Here is a 19,224-nt window from a genome sequence, read left to right as displayed (position 1 = left end):
CATGTTTCATTTTCATTGCTCAGTGCTAAATAGGAAAAAAGTTGCTTTCTGGCTTAAATTTCCAATGCGGAGCGCAGTCATACGCAAGGGTGCGTGAAAAACTGGTCAAAAACACACAATATAGCTAAACATAAAAATCAGTGTATTTAGTAAAAAAGATGCAGGGTGACAGCAGGTACAATAAAAATACAAGATTGTCTAAAAGTGTAAAACTGGCTGAATTTACAGCAATGTCTTTCAAGAAAAACAAACATCTATTCCGTGTTATGCAGCCACCTAACACTGTGCAACGTAGAAAAGGAGATTTATGGTAGGACTTAACCATTGTTAAATCTCTTTCTGCAAGGTACACGGGTTTCCACAGGCAATTACATTGGGGTGTAGAGTTGGATCTTGATCCGAGGCACCAACAGGCTAAAGCTTTGACTGTTCCCAGGATGCACTGTATCGCCTCCTCTATAGCCCCGCCTCCAGGCGCTGGAGCTCAGTTTTGTTAACCAGTCCAATGCAGTAGCAGGTAAGAGAGACAGTAGATGTTAGTCACATAGACCCACATTCTCACGAATGGACTAGTGGCTAATGCCATACAAACCAAAAGAAGTTAAGGGGGGTCATTTCAAGTAGATCGCAGCAGGATTTTTGTTAGCAATTGGGCAAAACCATGTGCACTGCAGGGGAGGCAGATATAACATGTGCAGAGAGAGTAAGATTTGGGTGTGGTGTGTTCAATCTGCAATCTAATTTGCAGTGTAAAAATAAAGCAGCCAGTATTTACCCTACACAGAAACAAAATAACCCACCCAAATCTAACTCTTTCTGCACATGTTATATCTGGCCCCCTGCAGTGCACATGGTTTTGCCCAATTGCTATCAAAAATCCTGCTGCGATCAACTTGGAATTACCCCCTAAGTGCGTTAGGGTGGGTGCCCTGTCGTATCTGGATGACTTGTTGATCCTGGTGAACTCCCCAGAGTTTCTCCTCCATCATGCAGAACTGACGGTCCAGTTGCTACAAGCCCACGGGTGGCTCATCAACTGGAAGAAATCCTCACTGGTCCCTGCTCAGAGCATGGTGCACCTGGGGGCATTACTGGACACACACAACCAACGTTTGTTCTTGTCTCCAGAGAAGGTCCTGAAACTTCAGGACACAATCAGATGCTTCCTCTCTCGCCCAAAAAGAGTGTCGATACACTCGGCAATACAAGTACTAGGCCTCATGGTGTCGGATTTCGACATGGTAGAGCACACTCAATTTCATTCCCGCCCTCTGCAGAGGTTAATGCTTTCCAAGTGGGATGGCCTGCCTCATCGGATCAGGTGTCAAATGATCTCCTTGACTCCGGAGGTTCGTCTGTCACTGAGTTGGTGGCTACAGGACCAACATTTGAGCAGGGGTCGTCCCTTCTGGATCTCCAACTGGGTCCTTCTAACAACGGATGCCAGTCTGCGGGGTTGGGGCATGGTGTTGGAGCAACACTCTCTCCAGGGTCGGTGGATCATGGAGGAATCTCTCCTCCCGATAAACATTCTGGAATTGCGGGCAGTGTTCAATGCGTTGACACTGGCCCTGCCTTTCGTACAGAACAGGCCCGGTCAAGTACAGACATCGCCACCAAGGTGGCGTACATAAATCATCAAGGCGGCACTCGAAGCTGCATGGCAATAATGGAAGTGTCAAAAATTCTTCGATGGGCGGAACGCCATCTGCCAGCAATACCGGCAGTGTTCATTCCGGTGGTCCTCAACTTCCTCAGTCGTCAGGACGTACACACCGGGGAGTGGAGTCTTCATCCGGAGGTCTTCCAACTCCTTGTGGACAAGTGGGGTCTACCAGATGTAGACCTGATGGCATCTCGACACAATCACAAGGTTCCAGTCTTCGGAGCAAGGACAAGTGATCCTCAAGCAGCGTTCGTGGACGCACTGGCAATTCCATGGAACTTTTGGCTGCCATACATGTTCCCTCCAGTGTCACTCCTGTCCAGGGTACTACGGAAGTTCAAGCAAGGAGGAACACTGCTTCTAGTTGCTCTAGCGTGGCACAGACGGCATTGGTTCTCACACCTGCAGGGTCTCTCGATCGAGCGTCTTCTTCTACTTCCTCAACGCCCAGGCCTCCTCGTTCAGGACCCTCGTGTTTACCAGGACCTGGCAAGACTGGCTTTGACGGCGTGGCTCTTGAAGCTTCACTCCTGAGAGTAAAGGATTCACTAAAGCGATTATTCAAACTATGTTGAAGGTCCGCAAACCTGGTGTGCTGCTAAAAATTACGATGCATACAAGTTTAGTACTTCCAGACTTCTGGCTTTTTTGCAACAAGGCCTGGATTTAGGACTTCGCCTGGCCTCCCTTAAGGTTCACATATCTGCCTCGTCATTGTGGTTTCAGCAAAACATTTTATCTATTCCGGGCGTGCTACGGATTCAGCCTCCCTATGTCCCTCCTGTGGCTCCATAGGATCTGTCTGTTGTTGTTAATGCCCTTCAAGAGTCTCCGTTTGAACCTCTTGAGTCTGTGGACCTTACATGCCTTACGCTTAAGGTCATTTTTCTGTCAGCTATTGCCTCTGCTAGGAGGGTGTCAGACTTAGGCGCTTTGTCCTGGCGTCCACCCTTTCGGAGTTTTCATCGTGACCGGGCAGTTCTTAGAACTCTCCCTGGTTATCTACCTAAGGTGGTGTCATCTTTCCATCTTAACCAGAGATTGTGCTTCTGGCCTGAATTAGGCCCATTATACAATTCTCTGCCCGATCATGAAATTCTCAGCTGATCTGCCAGATAATTAAATAGTGTGTCCCCAGGTATCACACTGAATATTACCGATTCGCATTTGGGGAAAACAACATCTACTTTGGGCTCAATAAAATTAGGTGCGAGTCTGCAATGAGAGTTTGTTCCAGGCCTATTCATGGTACTCGTAGCAAGGGTGTGCAAATTTCCTACAAAATGCGACCTGGGAGAAGTGCATGAAAAAGTGTGGATACCTTACTGGACCCAAGAAGAGCGATAACTTAGTTACCAGAATCATATAGAAGGCTGTAAATGGGCATAAGAAAAAGTACTGGACAACAGGTGTCAAATGTCTGATTTGTGCATTTATTTATTTTTCCCCAAGTAAAACAATGATCAAAAGCAAAATGAAGTAAAACGGAAAATGGAAAATAAAAAGTAGTAAAAAAAAAAAAAAAAAAAAAAAAAAAGTGGTTTTGGGGGTAATTTGAGGTTACTTTCACCGAAATAAATACTCAAATTTGTTGTGCATAAAAAAATAAAAAATAAAGTTTATTTGCGAGTAATTTGAGGCTATTTGCGGTTTGTTTTTACCCCAATAATCACATGTAATTATTGGGCCAATCTCCTATATATTCTCCCAGATCTGTCACTCTGTGACTGTGTGGCTAACGCTGGGCGGAGTCACAGCAATGGGCGGAGACAGCATCTGAAGGGAGATACACCAGTGCCAGCAGCATACTAAGGACCAAGTCAAACAATGACACTAACAACCTACAGTATAGGGAGGTGAACATGCCTAGCCGCAGCAGCAGCAAGAGCCACTGACAGCATCTGCAGGGAGGGGAACACCGTGGAGACGGAGGGTAGTTAGTTGCAGGCAGCAGGTGGCCGCCCGCAGCTCTTTACCCAGGTACATGGCTGGCGGATTACACCCACTCCCCAGGCCAAGGGACGCTAGCTCATCTACCCCTATATAAGCACCTGCCGCAGACAGACATGCAGGTGCCAGACTGGCAGCCAAGGACGGAACTCTCACCATTGACCGCTGCTGGTGCGCAGGACCTCCCTCCGTCTTCAGACTTTGGCCGGAAAGTAGTAACCTCTTCCGCTGCCGAAAAAACCCTCTCAGCATCTTCCACTGGCCGCCGCATCCCTTCGCTGACGATCCACGTAGTTTCCACATCTCCCGATCTGCCTCCTCACCACCACAGCCACTTTCAGCTCTGCGTTCCATCTTGCGCATGCGCCTATAGTACAGGCTTCAGTCATGCGCACACAGGGCTGTGGGACGCCATAAGGAGGGAGGTTGGGTGATATGCGCATACGCCAGTGCACAGATCACAGTGGCTGCGGCGTGGAGGAGCCGCAACAGCAGTGACACAAACTACAGGGACTAGGAGCAAGGGACAGCGCCGCTCAGTAGGAGGCGACGAACGGGGTCTTTCCACAGCCTAACAAATTAGTGTGTCCCGCCCTAGGGACGCCAGACTCATACAGTCACTTATCTGGACAATTCACTCACCTCTAAGCACACTATTTGACTGACCACAGCGTGCTGCGCGTATTACCCATCCACAGCACCACACCCGCTCCTCCACCACCCTCAATACTGACCCACACATCACTCACCCACCTGAGTCAACCACCCACATGCCCCTACCCCACCCACAGCATCCGCACCTCACACCGCAGCAACACCCTCCCCTCCAACAAACACACCACCCCCACACCCTCTTCTCCCCCACCCGCAGGACCACTCCTGTTACAACACAAACTATCACGCTCCCTAACCAAACCCCCCGCCCCATCCCCAACAAACACCCACCCACAATGCCTCCTCACCCCCTACCCCTCCGCAACATCAACTCAACCAGCCCTCCAACATCCGTAGCCCCTCCAGGACACCTACCCCACACAGGAGACTACTGGCTAGACTTCATTAAGTAGCGCCGCTGCATCAGTGGGGGGCTGCAGGAGCCCGGCAGTGTGCTGCTGCTCTCCCGTTTCCTGCCATGCACAACACATGGCCCGGCTCAGCGCTGCCCGCCTCCGGGAGAGCTCTGCCGGTCATGACCTTGTGGCGCCATGTGTCATCTATGCTGTGCCTGTGTCCCCTTTACTGTCACCTCTGCGGTGCTCCAACTGAATGCACCTCACTCAATTCCGCACCTCCCCCAACTGCAGCACCACCGCACACTACCCCCCCCCCCCACCAGCAACTGCCCATCCCCCACCCGCAGTGGCTCCAGACCCCCTCCTCCACCTGCCGCACCCCCGTTTCCCCCCACCCATGGCACCCCCGCATCTACCCCTACCCTACCCTACCACACACCCCCACAAACACACACACACACAGCGGTGGCTCGGGGCTCTCTCCCCCACCCGCGGCACCCCTGGACACCATCCCCATCTATCCGGCAACCACCACTCCCCCATCCACAGCACCTTCAGCCCCCTCCCCCATCCACCTCCCCCATCCGCCCCCCCCCCTCCACCCACAGACACCCTCCCTAATCCGCAGTCTTCCCCCGCACCCACCCCTCCACCACCCGAAGCACCCCCCGCAACCGCCCCTTCCCCACCCACAACACCGCCGGACCCCCTCCAACATCCACGTCTCCCCTGCACCCGCGACACTCCCAACCACAGCACCTACTAGGTGATTCATCGTGCCCTGCGTGCACTGTTCACACCGTCGCAAGGGGCTATGGCCCCTTAACCATTGCACGCCCTTTGTCCGTGCAATATTTACCCAATCACAAAATTTTGGGTGGTAATACCCCATATAAATTAAAATATTGCACGCCCCAAGGCAGTGTAAGGGTTAAGGGGGCATAGCCCTTTGCGACGGTGTGAAGAGCGCCCGTAGGGCGTGATGAGCCACCAAGTTTAAGGCAACTGAAAACTTACAAATGCCTAACTCATCATTAGTGAGTGTTCAAGGGGTTCTGAAGCAAGTCCCATCATTGTTACCTTCAAATGAAGATTGTCCCTACCTTTTCACACCCTCAGGGGGTTGCACACACAAAAAACAATCTTATTCTGAAAAATGCGTGTTTGGAATTGGATTGCAAGTGTAATTTGCTCGCACAAACCAACTCGCACCTCATTGGATTGACCCCTTTAGATCTAAAAATCTTCCCCAAGGATATACACTCATACTGTACATACAAAGCATCAAAAGAAAGTTGCTTTATCACAATTCAGAAAACAAAACAACCAAAGGAAAGACAAACACAATCTGAAACATAGAAAGGACTTTAAAGATCAGCAGAGATCTCTATATTACAGTGTTTTAGACAATAAAAAAAAAAATTCTATATTAAAGCAGGGAAATTACAAAATCTGAGGCCATCATTGCGATTTACCTGTTATAGTGTGCTTTCATCTTGATGTAGTCTTTTGACAAATCCATTTTAGAGCCCATACTGCTCGGCATGATACTGGAGAAATCCACCAGCAGGATCTTATCACATGAAACTGGTATGCTCTGAACAGGTCGGCTAAACAGCTACAGAAGCAGTGACCAAACCAGATTGAGGTTCTACACAGGAAACAAAAAAATGAATCACTAATTGCATTCCAATAAGTTTTATGACCATAACAGGTTCAGTCTTGAGAGAAGTCATTTATACTTTTCACAATATAGGTTTACAAAATACACACAGAAGACTGGATAATATATAAACTACACAATAAAGAAAAGCTATGAACAACTGCAGCAAAGATGATCATAACGGGTATTATTATATACACATATATCCAATTCAGAAATGCCCGGCACTCTGGTGTGCTTTGTAAATCCGGGTGCCCTCCGCAGCAAAAGGTGCATCAAAATAGAAAACAATGAGGCAGCGGCACTCAGTCAATAAATAAATCAAACGTGTAATGAATCAAAGCATAACAAACAATGGTCACGGTAAACCAACGTTTCGGGGTCCTTGAACCCCTTTGTCAAGGCGTGAACAGTGTGGAAAACAAACCCTCTTACCTAAATAGCACCCGGTGAGTCCTGCACGTGAAGGGAGGGCGGGCCAGACGCAGTCAGTCGCGGGAACCGCCGGAAGGCCTCCGGCGTCTCCAGGAAGTGACGTGATGCCGGGTCCGCGTCACGGTTGCCGTAGCAACCAGCGGCGCTTCCCGATACACCCGCGTCGGCCCTGCAAAGAATAAGAGTGTGACAGAAAAAAACCTGGTGTGGACCAGTGCACAATAAAAAGTGGTGCAGGGCACAGAATGGTATGCAAGCAAGTTGGGGAAACTGGATGTAATATGATCGAGTGAGCGACAGGTGTTGTCAAGGCACTGTAGATGCTATGTGGGAGAACTGGTTGATGCGCAAATGAGCCTCAAACTTTAAAAGCAGAGTGGGCCGCATTGATAGGATGGTGCAGCTGTGAATGTAACTATGCTCCCAGGGGCGCTGGTCTGGAACCTATGTGTGCCGTGAACAGATGTGCAGAGAAATGAATGGATGCTGGAAAGAGAAAGGCAGATGGGGAGGGGAATGAGAAAGAGTGGAGCTGGGGACAGAGAAACAGACGGGGAAAAGAAAGGAGGGGAGGGAAAAGGACGGGGAGAGGAACCGGGAGGGGAAGCGATCCCGCATGAACCGGGGCGAGAAAGTGAGGTAAGTGACATGGTGCAGGTGAACGGCTAGGTGTACTGACAAAAAGCTATGTGTGAGAACAACTGGAGATGCTTGGGGAACTGACTCGAAAGTGCGGAGGGACTGGAAGAAGAAGAAGAAACAAAACTGCACCTGGTAAGCTGGTGCATAAAGATGGAGAAAATGAAAGAAAGAGAAGCGATGTGGGTGAAAAGATATGTGGCTGACTAGATGAAAAGAAGAAACTAGAGACCAAAACCCAGAGTGATGGAAAGAGGACCACCTAGAGAAAGATGTGAGAAGAATGTGGAGAATCAAATTCTGTGAATATAGCAAAGTTCTGCTCCTGTGGTACATGAATGTCCGTATCTGATGTTTAAAGACTGTTCCACTGTATCTTCTCATTAAGACCCTTCGGCGGAAAGGTTTCCAGTTTGAAAATCCACCGTGCCTCTAGCTTGAGTAATTTGCTGCTCCTGTCTCCACCTCTTAGGCTGGCTGGGACGTTGTCAATTATCATATGTTTCAATGAATCTGCCGGGTAACCCTTGGTCACAAAATGATGTGCCACCGGCTGGTCAGAGCTCCCCTTCTTGATGGCCGATCTGTGTTGGGCCATCCTCGTTCTAAAACTGGTGATGGTCTTGCCAACGTATCCTTGCCCACATGGACAGGTAATATGATATACCACGTGGGTCGACGTGCAGGTCAGGACGTGCTTTAATTTGAAGGTGGAATCTTTAGATGGATGTTTGAAGGATGGACCGCTGACCATATGCTTGCAGGTGGTGCACTCCAGGGATTGGTAGCAGCCTGGTGGCTTGGAGAGGAAATGTGTTGATGGAGAGCTGGAGAAGCCCGTAATATCAGCATGCACAATAGTGTCCTTGATGTTTCTGGCCCTCATGAAGCAATTCATTGGCCTTTTGTTTTTGAAACAAACAGGTTTCTCGTCGGTAGCCACTATGGGCCAAAGCGCTCGAGTGGCCCGTTGGACACCGGACTGGAGGTGCTGAATTGGCTTTTCCAAGGTATGATGTTATCCTTTCTTCTTGCTGATGGATGCAACAGCTCCTTCCTATCCATCTCCATAACTTCCTGCTTGTGCTTCATTAGGTCATCCTTGTTATATCCTCTTTGGAGGAATTTGTTGATTACTTTGTCTAATTGGACTTCTAAAGTATCCCGGTTGCTATGAATCCTGGCTGCACGAATCAATTGGGAACGTGGCAACCCTTTAATGAGAGGTTTGGGGTGGTGGCTGCTTGCCAGTAGCGTTGTGTTTTTATCTGTGGGCTTAGTGTAAACTGAAGTGCTGGTGCTATTGTTGCAAATGGAGACCTGCACATCCAAGTAGTTGATGGTGGAGGCATCGCATTGATAGGTGAATCTAATGTGGACTGCCGCTTGGTTTGATGTCTTCCATCATTCTGGTAAACTCCTTCTTGCTGCCCGTCCATAGCATGAAGACGTCATCGATGTAACGACAGTACGCTAGTATGTGCTGAAAGTATGTTTGGTTAGAGAAGAAGATTTTTCGTTCTTCTTGAAACATGTAGGTGTTGGCGTAGGACGGGGCCACATTACTGCCCATAACACATCCTGTTTGTTGAAGGTAGAATTTGCCGTCGAATAGGAAATAATTCCTCTTCAACGTCAGTTCTAATAGGCGCACGAACAGTTCTCTGTCCACATCTTGCATGTCATTCCGAACTAAAAAGTCTTGCATGGCAGCCAGACCCCCCTCGTGCAGGATACTGGTGTAGAGGTTGCAGATGTCCATGACACAAAGCAGGGTACCTGTAGAGATGTAGGTGATTCCGTCCAGTAGGTTGAGAAAGTCTGTGGTATCTTTGATGTATGATTGTTGCTTGGTGACCAATGGTTGAAGGATGCTGTCCAGGAACTGAGATATGGGTTGGTATAATGAAGATCTGGCAGAGACGATAGGCCTACCTGGTGGCCTATGGATGTCCTTGTGTATCTTCGGGACAGTGAAGAAAACTGGTGTAACCGGGTGCTCTTGTTTCAAAATCTGGTGCATTTTCTGAGAAATGTGCTGGTCATCCAGGGCTTTGTCAAGGATCAAGTCCAGCTCCCTCTTGTAGCCTGCGGTTGGATCCACGGCTAATTCCTGGTATGTTTGAACATCTGCAAGCTGCCTAAGAGCCTCAGTGCGGTAATCTTCAAGGTTCTGGATCACCAGACCGCCCCCCTTGTCGGCTGAGCGAAAGATGACATCTCTGGCGTTGCCCAATTCCCGTAAGGCACTCCTTTCTGCCCTGGTTAGGTTGTCGCGCTGCTTCACAAAGGTGGCATTGTAGTGCTGAACCGAACTGTCCAGTAAAAGGGAAAAAGTTTTGAGGGAGGGGTTGGTTGATTGAGGATCAAACCTTGACGTGGTGCGCTGTTTCACAAATTTGTCAAAAATAGAAGAGGGATGTTCTGATTGTTGATGTTGAAAATACTCCTGAAGGCGAAGCTTGTGTGAGAAACGGTGTAAGTCCGTTTTCCAGGTAAATTTGTCATGTCTGTTAGTGGGAACGTATGACAAGCCCTTGTTTAATACTGCCATTTCTGTTGGACTGAAGACCCTGTCCGAAAGGTTGAATATAAAGTCTTCCGTTTGCTGGGGGTGTTTTTGTTGCCTCTTGTTTGGACTGGGGTCCCTTAGGGTGGCGGAAGCCCCGCCTAAAGGGATCCCACTTTGTACCGAGGATTCCTCCAATTCTGTGGCTGGGAACTCGCTGTCGCTGTTGGAGGATGGAGCCGAATAGGTGGAGTCGTCCCTGCGTCTCCACCAGTTTCTTCTGAAAGTAAATTTGGGCTGTTCCCCTCTACTCGTATCTCCCCCCATGAGCCAGCGGTACACTTTGTTTTCTTCGTAGTCCGTTTTAACTATAAGGTGCTTATTTCTCTTGAACCTGATGAGCTCCCTTTTGTACTGGTCAATTTTTGTCTGTAACTTCAAAATCCAATCCTGTGTGGTATTCTCCTGTAAGGTTTTCAAGCATTGTTTCTCAAATGTTGTTATTTTTTCTCTGGTTGTTTTTAACTCGCGTCCAACCTCCTCTATCACTAATAAAATTAAATCCATACTGCACTTGTTAAGAATGGACGACCATTTGCGGCAAAAGTTCGGGTTGTATCTGCCCAGCGTGGGTACATTTTTTATTCTGAAACCTCGTGGGATCATCTGTTTGCGATGATAATCAGACAGGGAGATGCCGTGCATGAGGAAATCCGTTTCCTTTTTTCTTAAGCGTAATAGTTGATGGAAGATATCCTGTGCTTCCAAATGAGTGTCAATTAAAGGCAGACTTTCCTTGAATTGTAACCTCTCGGCATCTTCTGTGTTAAAGCTGAACATGTCCCCTTTAAGTGCGGTAACGTTATGGCAGCCAGCTTGATTACCGTCCCCTGAGGCTTGCAACTTATCCATGCAGCATACCCGATCCACGCACTGAAAGGGGTCCCATGTTTACACATGGGACCCCTTTCTCCGAATGCAGAGACCCCCCGTGACCCCTTTCAGTGCGTGGATCGGGAATGCGGTTTGTTTTTTTGCCAAGTACGTGGATTATAAAAATAAAAAAATAAAAAGAACAGGACACACTGGATTTAGGCGAGTATAATTTTATTTTCAGGTACCCCGGATTCTACTTGGAGACAAGGACAGAGACGGCGTGTGAACATAGGTAAGTATGTGTGCGTCGGCATGTATGTAATAAAGTTTTACTTTCACGGTGTGCGTGTCCTGTTTTTATTTGGGTATTTTTTTTTGCAGAAGAACTACAGGTACCAGCGGGCCCGTTTTACCCCCGCATGCTGGTACTTGTGGTTCTCCAAGTACCAGCTTGCGGGGGAGGCTTGCTGGGACTTGTAGTTCTTCTGCAAAAACCAGTATTCTTTTATTTTACACAAGGCTATCAGCCCCCCATCCGCAGCCCATGGATGGGGGGGGGGCAGGGGGGGGGGGGCAGCCTCGGGCTTCACCCCTGGTCCTTGGGTGGCTGGAGGGGGGGGGACCCCTTGATTTAAGGGGTCCCCACTCCTCCAGGGTACCCCGGCCAGGGGTGACTAGTTACTGATTTAATGCCAGGGCCGCAGGAACCGATATAAAAGTGTCCCCCGGCTGTGGCATTATCTCTCTGACTAGTGGAGCCCGGTGCTGGTGTTAAAAATACGGGGGACCCCTACGTCTTTTGTCCCCCGTATTTTTTGCACCAGGACCGGACGCAGAGCCCGGTGCTGGTTCTAAAAATACGGGGGATCCCCTGTCAATTTTTTCCCCGTATTTTTACAACCAGGACCAGCTCAAAGAGCCCGAGGCTGGTTATGCTTAGGAGGGGGGACCCCGAATTTTTTTTCTGGATTTTAACCCATTCCCACTGAAAACCATGCTCTATTTTAGTCAGTTAAAAAAAGATATATTATTTTTAAAAATATATAAATAATAGTTGTGTCTCCTAATAGACAAACCAAGTACATAATCCCTTCTAATATAAATAGATATGCTATTAGCAATAAAAAAAACATGTTTTTAAAAATTTTTATTAGATTCCGCCAGCAAAGTGAGGCGGAATGAAATTGACGAAATTACTGTCGAAAAGCACTGTTGTCGAATCGACATTCTTCAATTGAATATACTTTTGTCGAAAAGCAGCATTTTTACCATTGCAGACATGTCGAATTTGACAACTGTCGAATTTTAAAAAGTCGAATCTGAAAAGTCAGTTTTTTTGTCGAAAAGTACTGTATTGCATTGTCGAATATTTTTTTTGTGTCGAAAATGCCCCGTTTTTCGACATTTGCGGCAATTCGACCGCAATTGCATATACCCCCATGACGGTTGATTTGGGGCCCCACAAACTACAATATACAGGCCCAACTGCACTGACTGCAGTCTCTGTGGCCACCCTACAGATCTACGTTCACTAAATACCCGTGGATCACAAAATGTAGACATCAATTCACCCGACATATTATTAGGGAGCCACAAGTGGTTTGCAGCATCATACAGAGGGCAACTAACAAGACAGTACAAAATATAACAGTACTATACAGTAAACAAGTAACAAACAAAATTACAACTCTACAACTCAGCTACTGCAAAGGGGTGTATTCATAGCAAGCTGAAAGCTGTACCCATTAGTGCGGGAACAACTAATGCTGCTTTCACATCGCAAACCCTGCTTTTGAAACGGTTCTTTAAACGGTTCTTAAAAACGGGTCTGAGCAGTGAAACCCCCTTCACATCGCCTGTTGTAACTGGTATATTACCGTTTTGGTACCTTTCACACTGAACCCGTTTCTCCCATAGAAAACAGTGGTTGTCATTTTAAATGGACTTTTCTGGCCCACACATTATTAATAGTTATTAATTAATTATGAATAATTTGGCTAGTCGTACGATGGAACCCAGCAGCTTCAAGCATCTTTACCATTACTGCATCCTTCACTGTCCCAGTGATTTGTCTAGCAATTTCTTCATCCCCTCTCATCCTAAGCAGCTCCCTAACCTCCTCATCACTCCAATTTGCCATTTTAAACTGTATTCTGTATAAAAAAAAAATGCTTCTTCACTCTCATGTGTTTCCTCCAGTTTATTTCCTGCTTCTGCCTGGTGACATCGCGCATGGAGACAGCCCATCACCTTCTGTGGTATGGAAATACCGCTTCAGAGCCTTTCACATTGCACAATGAAACGGGTCTGAACCGTGTAGGACCCTGCTTTTTAACAGTTTTAAAATACCAGTAATTTGTAACCAGTAAATTCAAAGTGGCCCTTTCACACCGCAGCTAGAACCGTTTTGGAAGGCTTAAAAAAACTGCAATTTACCGGGTAATAGCTGCAGTGTGACAGGGGTATAAGAGGTTTAGAGGCACGGAAAGAGGTGTGAAGAAAATGAATGAGTGGCGTTCAGGGGCAGAAAACCCAAGTAGGAGAGGTAGAGTGCGCAGCTGGTGAGCAAGGTGGCGAGGGTGAGAACAGGAGGGCAGAGGGACCACGTCATCGGTGATTACAAACTAAAACGGAAGTGGGCAGATAAATGGTTGACACAAGGGGTGGGACATTTTACAGATTATTAAACAGAAAAACCTAAGCAAAACAATTCCACTGTAAGTTTTTACGTTGCTCTATGCATTTAGGGCATGATTCTAAGTTGCAAGCAAGTGACAGAGAGCACCGATCTAACATTATTTGGGAAATGTGATGGGCCGCACCATGATGGAAAGTCCCTAGTTCTGCAAAAGGAGTGTTTCTGGGTCACAACTAGGCAGCTACTTTTTTTGAAGGGTTGTCGGGGAAACGTTGTGGTGTATAGCCAGAGTTTTGTGCTATTCTTAGGCATGCAGTACGGCAAAGGGAAGCCGTTTCAGACAGATCTCCTGCATACAGCATTTGGTAGGTGCAACTACCAATACGAATAATGACTGTTGCAGATGCAAAACCAACGGATATTGCAGATATACTTGTATTCATGAAGCAGTGCAGATAACCGCTATAGCAGAATGCATAGTACTGAATCTGGCTGCTGGAGCTGTCCATATTTGCAGCTGATTTGCATGCAACTCAGAATCAGAATCTTAGAGCACTGTATAAACCACTGGGAGAGATTAACAACATGGCTCTTCCAGTCAGTATAGACCAGAGGTTCTCAAACTCGGTCCTCGGGAGCCCACACAGTGCATGTTCTGCAGGTAACCCAGCAGGTGCACAGGTGTATTAATTACGCACCGACATTTTAAAAGGTCCACAGGTGGAGCTAATTATTTCACTTGCGATTCTGTGAGGAGACCTGCAAAACATGCACTGTGTGGGCCCCCGAGGACCGAGTTGGAGAACCTCTGGTATAGACTGACAACGTAGAACCAATGTAAGTAAAAAAAAAGTAATTCACACAAATAAGAAGGTTAAAAATAAGAAGAACAACATTTTCAACAGTTCCCAAAAATATATGCAGCAACTTATTGTGCAGTAATAAAACACAGAATGAATGATGGAACCAGTCATAGCTATAGATTGTACTAAGGCGCAGGTAAAAATGCAATGTTTAAGAAGTTAAATATAAAAGAAGAAAAAGTGGGTATTGCAAAGTGACATCAAAATATTAAAATGGTTAATGCAGGCATTCCCAACCACGGTCCTTAAGGCACACCAACAGTGCAGGTTTTAGTGATATCCAGGCTGCAGCACAGATGGTTAAATCAAAATAACTGAGCTACTAATTAAGTCACCTGTGCTGAAGCCTGGATATCACTAAAACCTGCACTGTTAGTGTGCCTTGAGGACCGTAGTTGGGAATGCCTGGGTTAATAGAATGCTTTTATTAAGTGAATTATCTAGTGGCACATTAATTATTTCTTTTTCACTTCTCCTAATTGCTTTACTGACAATTTTAAATCTGATTAATTTATCAAAAAGGGTCAAAGAATTTTAATTAATTCCATCAATTGAAACATGTCTTACTTATACACAATTTTGCTTGATGCAACATTTGTATTCATCCCCATGGCCTGTACTTAATTTCCAAAACATTTCTCTAACCTATATTCAAATTTTTAGCAGAGGATTACAAAGATAAAACACATTTGGTAAAGAAGTCCTTCTAGTCACTAATATTGTTTATGCAACAAGTTGTTTGTAGTAACAAAAAAGTGAATGGTGGCCAGACACTAAGCAGTTACAGAACCATAGAGTGTTTCTTCACTTGTAAAGATAAATTACTAGGGGATTGCCTAGTCCTGACACAGCTTATAAACCAGAACTTTAACACATTTAGGAAGCACTGGGAAATCCAAACTACGTTCTACAGGAAAACATAATCAACTGAAGAGACTAACAAGTTCCTAAATAATAATAACATTTGATCTTTAATAACTAATACAGGTCATACTTTAGCTGCACAATTCCCCTCACACCAATCATCGGCGGAACAGGGAAAAACTGCATGTCATAGATCCTCGACGAACCATTCATTTTTTGGTCGGGATCAGTGAATCAAGGATTTCCTCAATTCCCCCGACCCCGGCAGAAAAAGGAAGTGAGGCAATTCACCTCTTATGTATGGGCCCCATAAGTCTGTAATGTAACTGCTAAAATGGTGGGGGCAGGTGTATCTAAGCAGGAGAACCAAGTACCGGCCACATCTTCTTGTACTGCTGTTTTAAGTGTACTGTAGTTTTCAACATTAAATAAACCCATACAGACACAGTATAATAGTTAGAAGTGGGATAAAAAAAAATTATTAGGAGCCTTATAATTTGTTGGCCGTCTGTCAGTGCTTCAATATAATAACAGGACTAGGGGAATATCCCCACCCACTGAATGCAATGAGGGGTGGTGTGGGTCACTCAAAAAAAGTATTATAGATCGTAAATAATTTATTATATGGTCTTGGGCTGGAAAAGCAAAACATAATAGCAAAAGGTTCTCACTTTTAGCTAGCTGTAGTTATGCCCATTTACAACATGAGAATATTTACAGCTGACACAGCACCATCCATTACAAGCAGTGCATGAACTATTAGTCCTGCATAACACTGCGGCAATAGATCACAGAAGAGCAGAGCTTGGTGGATGATAGACAGTTAAAAGGTGGTCAACAGGTTGACACCATAGGGTCAATAAGTCGACAGGGTCAAACGGCTGACAGTACAAAAGGTTGACAGATACATTAGGTCAACAGGTTCAAAATTGTTGACATGTTTTTGTGTTTTTTTCCATGTTATTACAACGTTTGCGGCACTTACTATCCATGTCACAATCTATTACCTTCCAGCCTGAAGTGTGGTAAGCTAAGCAAGCCCACGAGGGGACGCATTTCAACAAATTTGGGTCAAATATCTTTAAAAACACAAAATCATCATATCAACCTCTTAACCCTGTCGACCTTTTATATGTCAACCTACTGACTGTTGACCTTATGGTGTCAACCTATTGACTATAGACCTATTAACTGTCTAACTATTAAACCACACCCATTATATATTGGTCGGAGTGGGAATATAGAAGTGGGGGTATGGAAAATGTAATAAAACGGTCAGTATTTGGGGTATACCTACAACTCCAAAAGCTTTAGGGATATTGATAATGGTATCCGTTCACATGGTCGACCATGTTATGGTCGACAGTTATTAGGTCGACATTGACATGGTCGACATGGACACATGGTCGATACATGAAAATGGTCGACACATGAAAGGTCGACACATGAAAATGTCGACATGAGTTGTTGTTTTTTGTTTGTTTTTTTTTGTTTTAGGGAACTTTTCCATACTTTACGATCCACGTGGACTACGATTGGAACGGTAATCTGTGCCGAGCGAAGCGGTAGTGGAGCGAAGGCACCATGCCCGAAAAATGGCGAGCGAAGCGAGCCATGCGAGGGGACGCGGTGCACTAATTGGGGTTCCCAGTCACTTTATGCAAAAAAGACACCAAAAAAAGTTAAAAAAACTCATGTCGACCTTTTCATGTGTCGACCTTTCATGTGTCGACCATGTCAATGTCGACAAATAGTGGTCGACCTAATGACTGTCGACCGTTCATACCGGAACCATTGATAATGTGAATCAATTGTAGACACTTTTTCACACTATATAGTATAAGAGAAACAATATTATATGATATACATGAATACAACTTGTGTTCCCTGCCTCCATCCACCTAATACCCATATCTGTTTTATTTCCCCTTCCCTTAATGACTCACATGTCACCCCTGCTCCTCTTACTTCCCCCTTTCCTTAAGTATCCCATGCTCCACTCTATCCTTTTTTAACCCTGAACTTTTCACTCTTCCATCACTCACACTGTCCTTCCGTCTTTTACTCCGGCACCTATTACTAGAGAAAAATAATACAGCTGCAGAAGTTTTTTTGCAGCAGCGAACGGGAGACACAGAGGTACGATCAATTTGGATGTACACGTGCATATTTGCATGTGTATATATACACATACATATCCAATTTTTCCTTAAAATTAGCGCCTAGGTATTTCGTTTTTTTTGGCACCTATTACTACCCTTTTTCTTACTTATCCCCTGCACCTCTCATAGCCGCTGTTCCTCTTTAACACTGCGCTTTTCACGCCTCCTTACATCCATCACCCCTACACCTCTTAATCCCTCCCTTCTCTTTTCTACCCCAGCCAGCTGCAGGTATTGGCTATAGCAGAGCTGCTGGCTTTCAGTTCCACCTTCCACAGAGAGACTGCAGAGCCTGTCCCCGTGTACAGTAGTTCTGCAGTCAGCAGCAAAAGGACGGTGCATGCTGGTTACTACACACCACCAGGAGGGAGATACGGGGGGCGAGAATGGTGCACTGTGCCTGGGAACCGGCAGCTGCCCACAGTGACATGAGAGTAACACAGTGACATGGAGAGGAGGGGGTGAGGTGCTGCAGGAGAACATGTATAAAAAGATGCCTCTCACCCCCCTTCTTACTTCTGGGCACAGTAAACGCCAGATGAAGAGGTCCCAGGTCTGGGAGGCAGCGGTGCACAGCTGTATGGGAAAACCCTTTTACCCAGTGTATACCGCCCCACTTTAAGCACTGTATGAACATGGGACCCCCTGGGCCAGCATAACTAAACTGCCTCAGAATACTACCCATTTGGCCAACTACTGGGAATACCTGTGGCAAGCGAAGCGAGCCACCTTGTCTTAAGAGTGGTGAGCAAAGCGAGCAAGCGAGGGTACGCAGTGTAATGTTGTAAACAAGTTTAATGGGGACACAGTTAAAATACCGGCTGTCGGGATCCTGGCGTTCAGGAGACAGACGCCGGAATCCCGACAGCCGGTGAAATACTGACGCCCGGAATCCCAACCACCTCCGGATATTCCCACTTGGTTGACCAACCAAGTGGGAATATAACCTGTGGCGAGAGCAGCAAGCCAGCGAGGTATACAGCCTGCCTGCATCCCGACTGCCGCCAAAACATATGTATTCTGTTTAATCATGTACTGAAGCAGTTTAGTTACGCTAACCCAGGGAGTCTCGTGCTCTGAACAAACACACACTAATATATATATATATATATATATATATATATATATATATATATATATATATATATATATATATATATATATATATATATATACACACACACACACACACACAAAATGGAATCTACTGACCTGTGTGTCCAAGAGATTTTTCTTGAAGAAAAAGGTCTTTGAGTGCCGCACCAATGAGATAGAGAGATATATATATATATATATATATATATATATATATATATATATATATATATATATATAAAAACACACACACACTTCATACATACACACTGAACACAGATATCATCAGTAAGAATACAAGACGGAGGAACACACTTACAAGCCAGCTGAGAAACCGATCAGAACATCAACTCCAGAGAATGGGGGCTCTAGTACGGCCTGCAGGGGATCAGAGAAGCCGGCGAGTCTCCAGCCAGGTGACACTGGTGGTGACAGGAGTCGGTAGGAGGATGCCCGGGCACCTATAGGCAGGGTGCAGTACAGACACCTGCCACTGACACCTCCTGCGGGTCCCACCTGTCACCTGCCGCAAACTCCCGACAAGTTGCCACCGACTCCCGCAGCCGCTCTCCCCGGCCACCACCGCCAGGAAACTACTGCCCCGGACACCCGTCACTGCCGCCCCGTCCGAAGAACACTGGACTCCCGGAATATGGCGGAATAACCGTGGGGCCAGCCTCATCCAATAGCGAAGAATTTGGTGTTCTCCGTGGCCAATCACCTTGCGAGAGCGCGGTAGTTCTAGCCAATCGTTGTAAGAGGTCGGAAAGATGGGACCAATGACCTCAGGGCGCCCATTACCTGGTCTAGGATTATAGTGGATTAACCAATAAGGGCGCAGTGGATTACAC

At 46.3% G+C, this 19,224-nt stretch overlaps 1 protein-coding gene across 5 annotated transcripts in view; it reads right to left on the bottom strand.

Moving 5' to 3' along the window:
- The window catches only part of PRKCZ (protein kinase C zeta), a 646,661-nt gene extending 627,879 nt beyond the window's left edge, over window positions 1-18,782 (bottom strand). For 3 of the 5 annotated variants that reach the window (XM_063943062.1, XM_063943064.1, XM_063943065.1), the window contains exons 1-2: window positions 18,693-18,782; window positions 6,105-6,280 (exon numbers count right to left, since the gene is read on the bottom strand). In XM_063943062.1, the coding sequence (XP_063799132.1) occupies window positions 6,105-6,175 (71 nt within the window). In that variant the 5' untranslated portion in view covers window positions 6,176-6,280; window positions 18,693-18,782. Of the gene's footprint in view, window positions 1-6,104; window positions 6,281-6,727; window positions 6,896-18,692 lie in introns of those variants that run through there. The other 2 variants (XM_063943063.1, XM_063943066.1) reach the window with 2 other exon arrangements.
- Between the last annotated feature and the right edge of the window lie 442 nt (window positions 18,783-19,224).

Source organism: Pseudophryne corroboree, chromosome 10 (assembly GCF_028390025.1).
Source record: "Pseudophryne corroboree isolate aPseCor3 chromosome 10, aPseCor3.hap2, whole genome shotgun sequence".
NCBI classification, from domain to species: Eukaryota; Metazoa; Chordata; class Amphibia; order Anura; family Myobatrachidae; genus Pseudophryne; species Pseudophryne corroboree.
The sequence above is the reverse complement of the archived record's forward strand: the minus strand, read 5'-3'. Positions and strand labels throughout refer to the sequence as shown.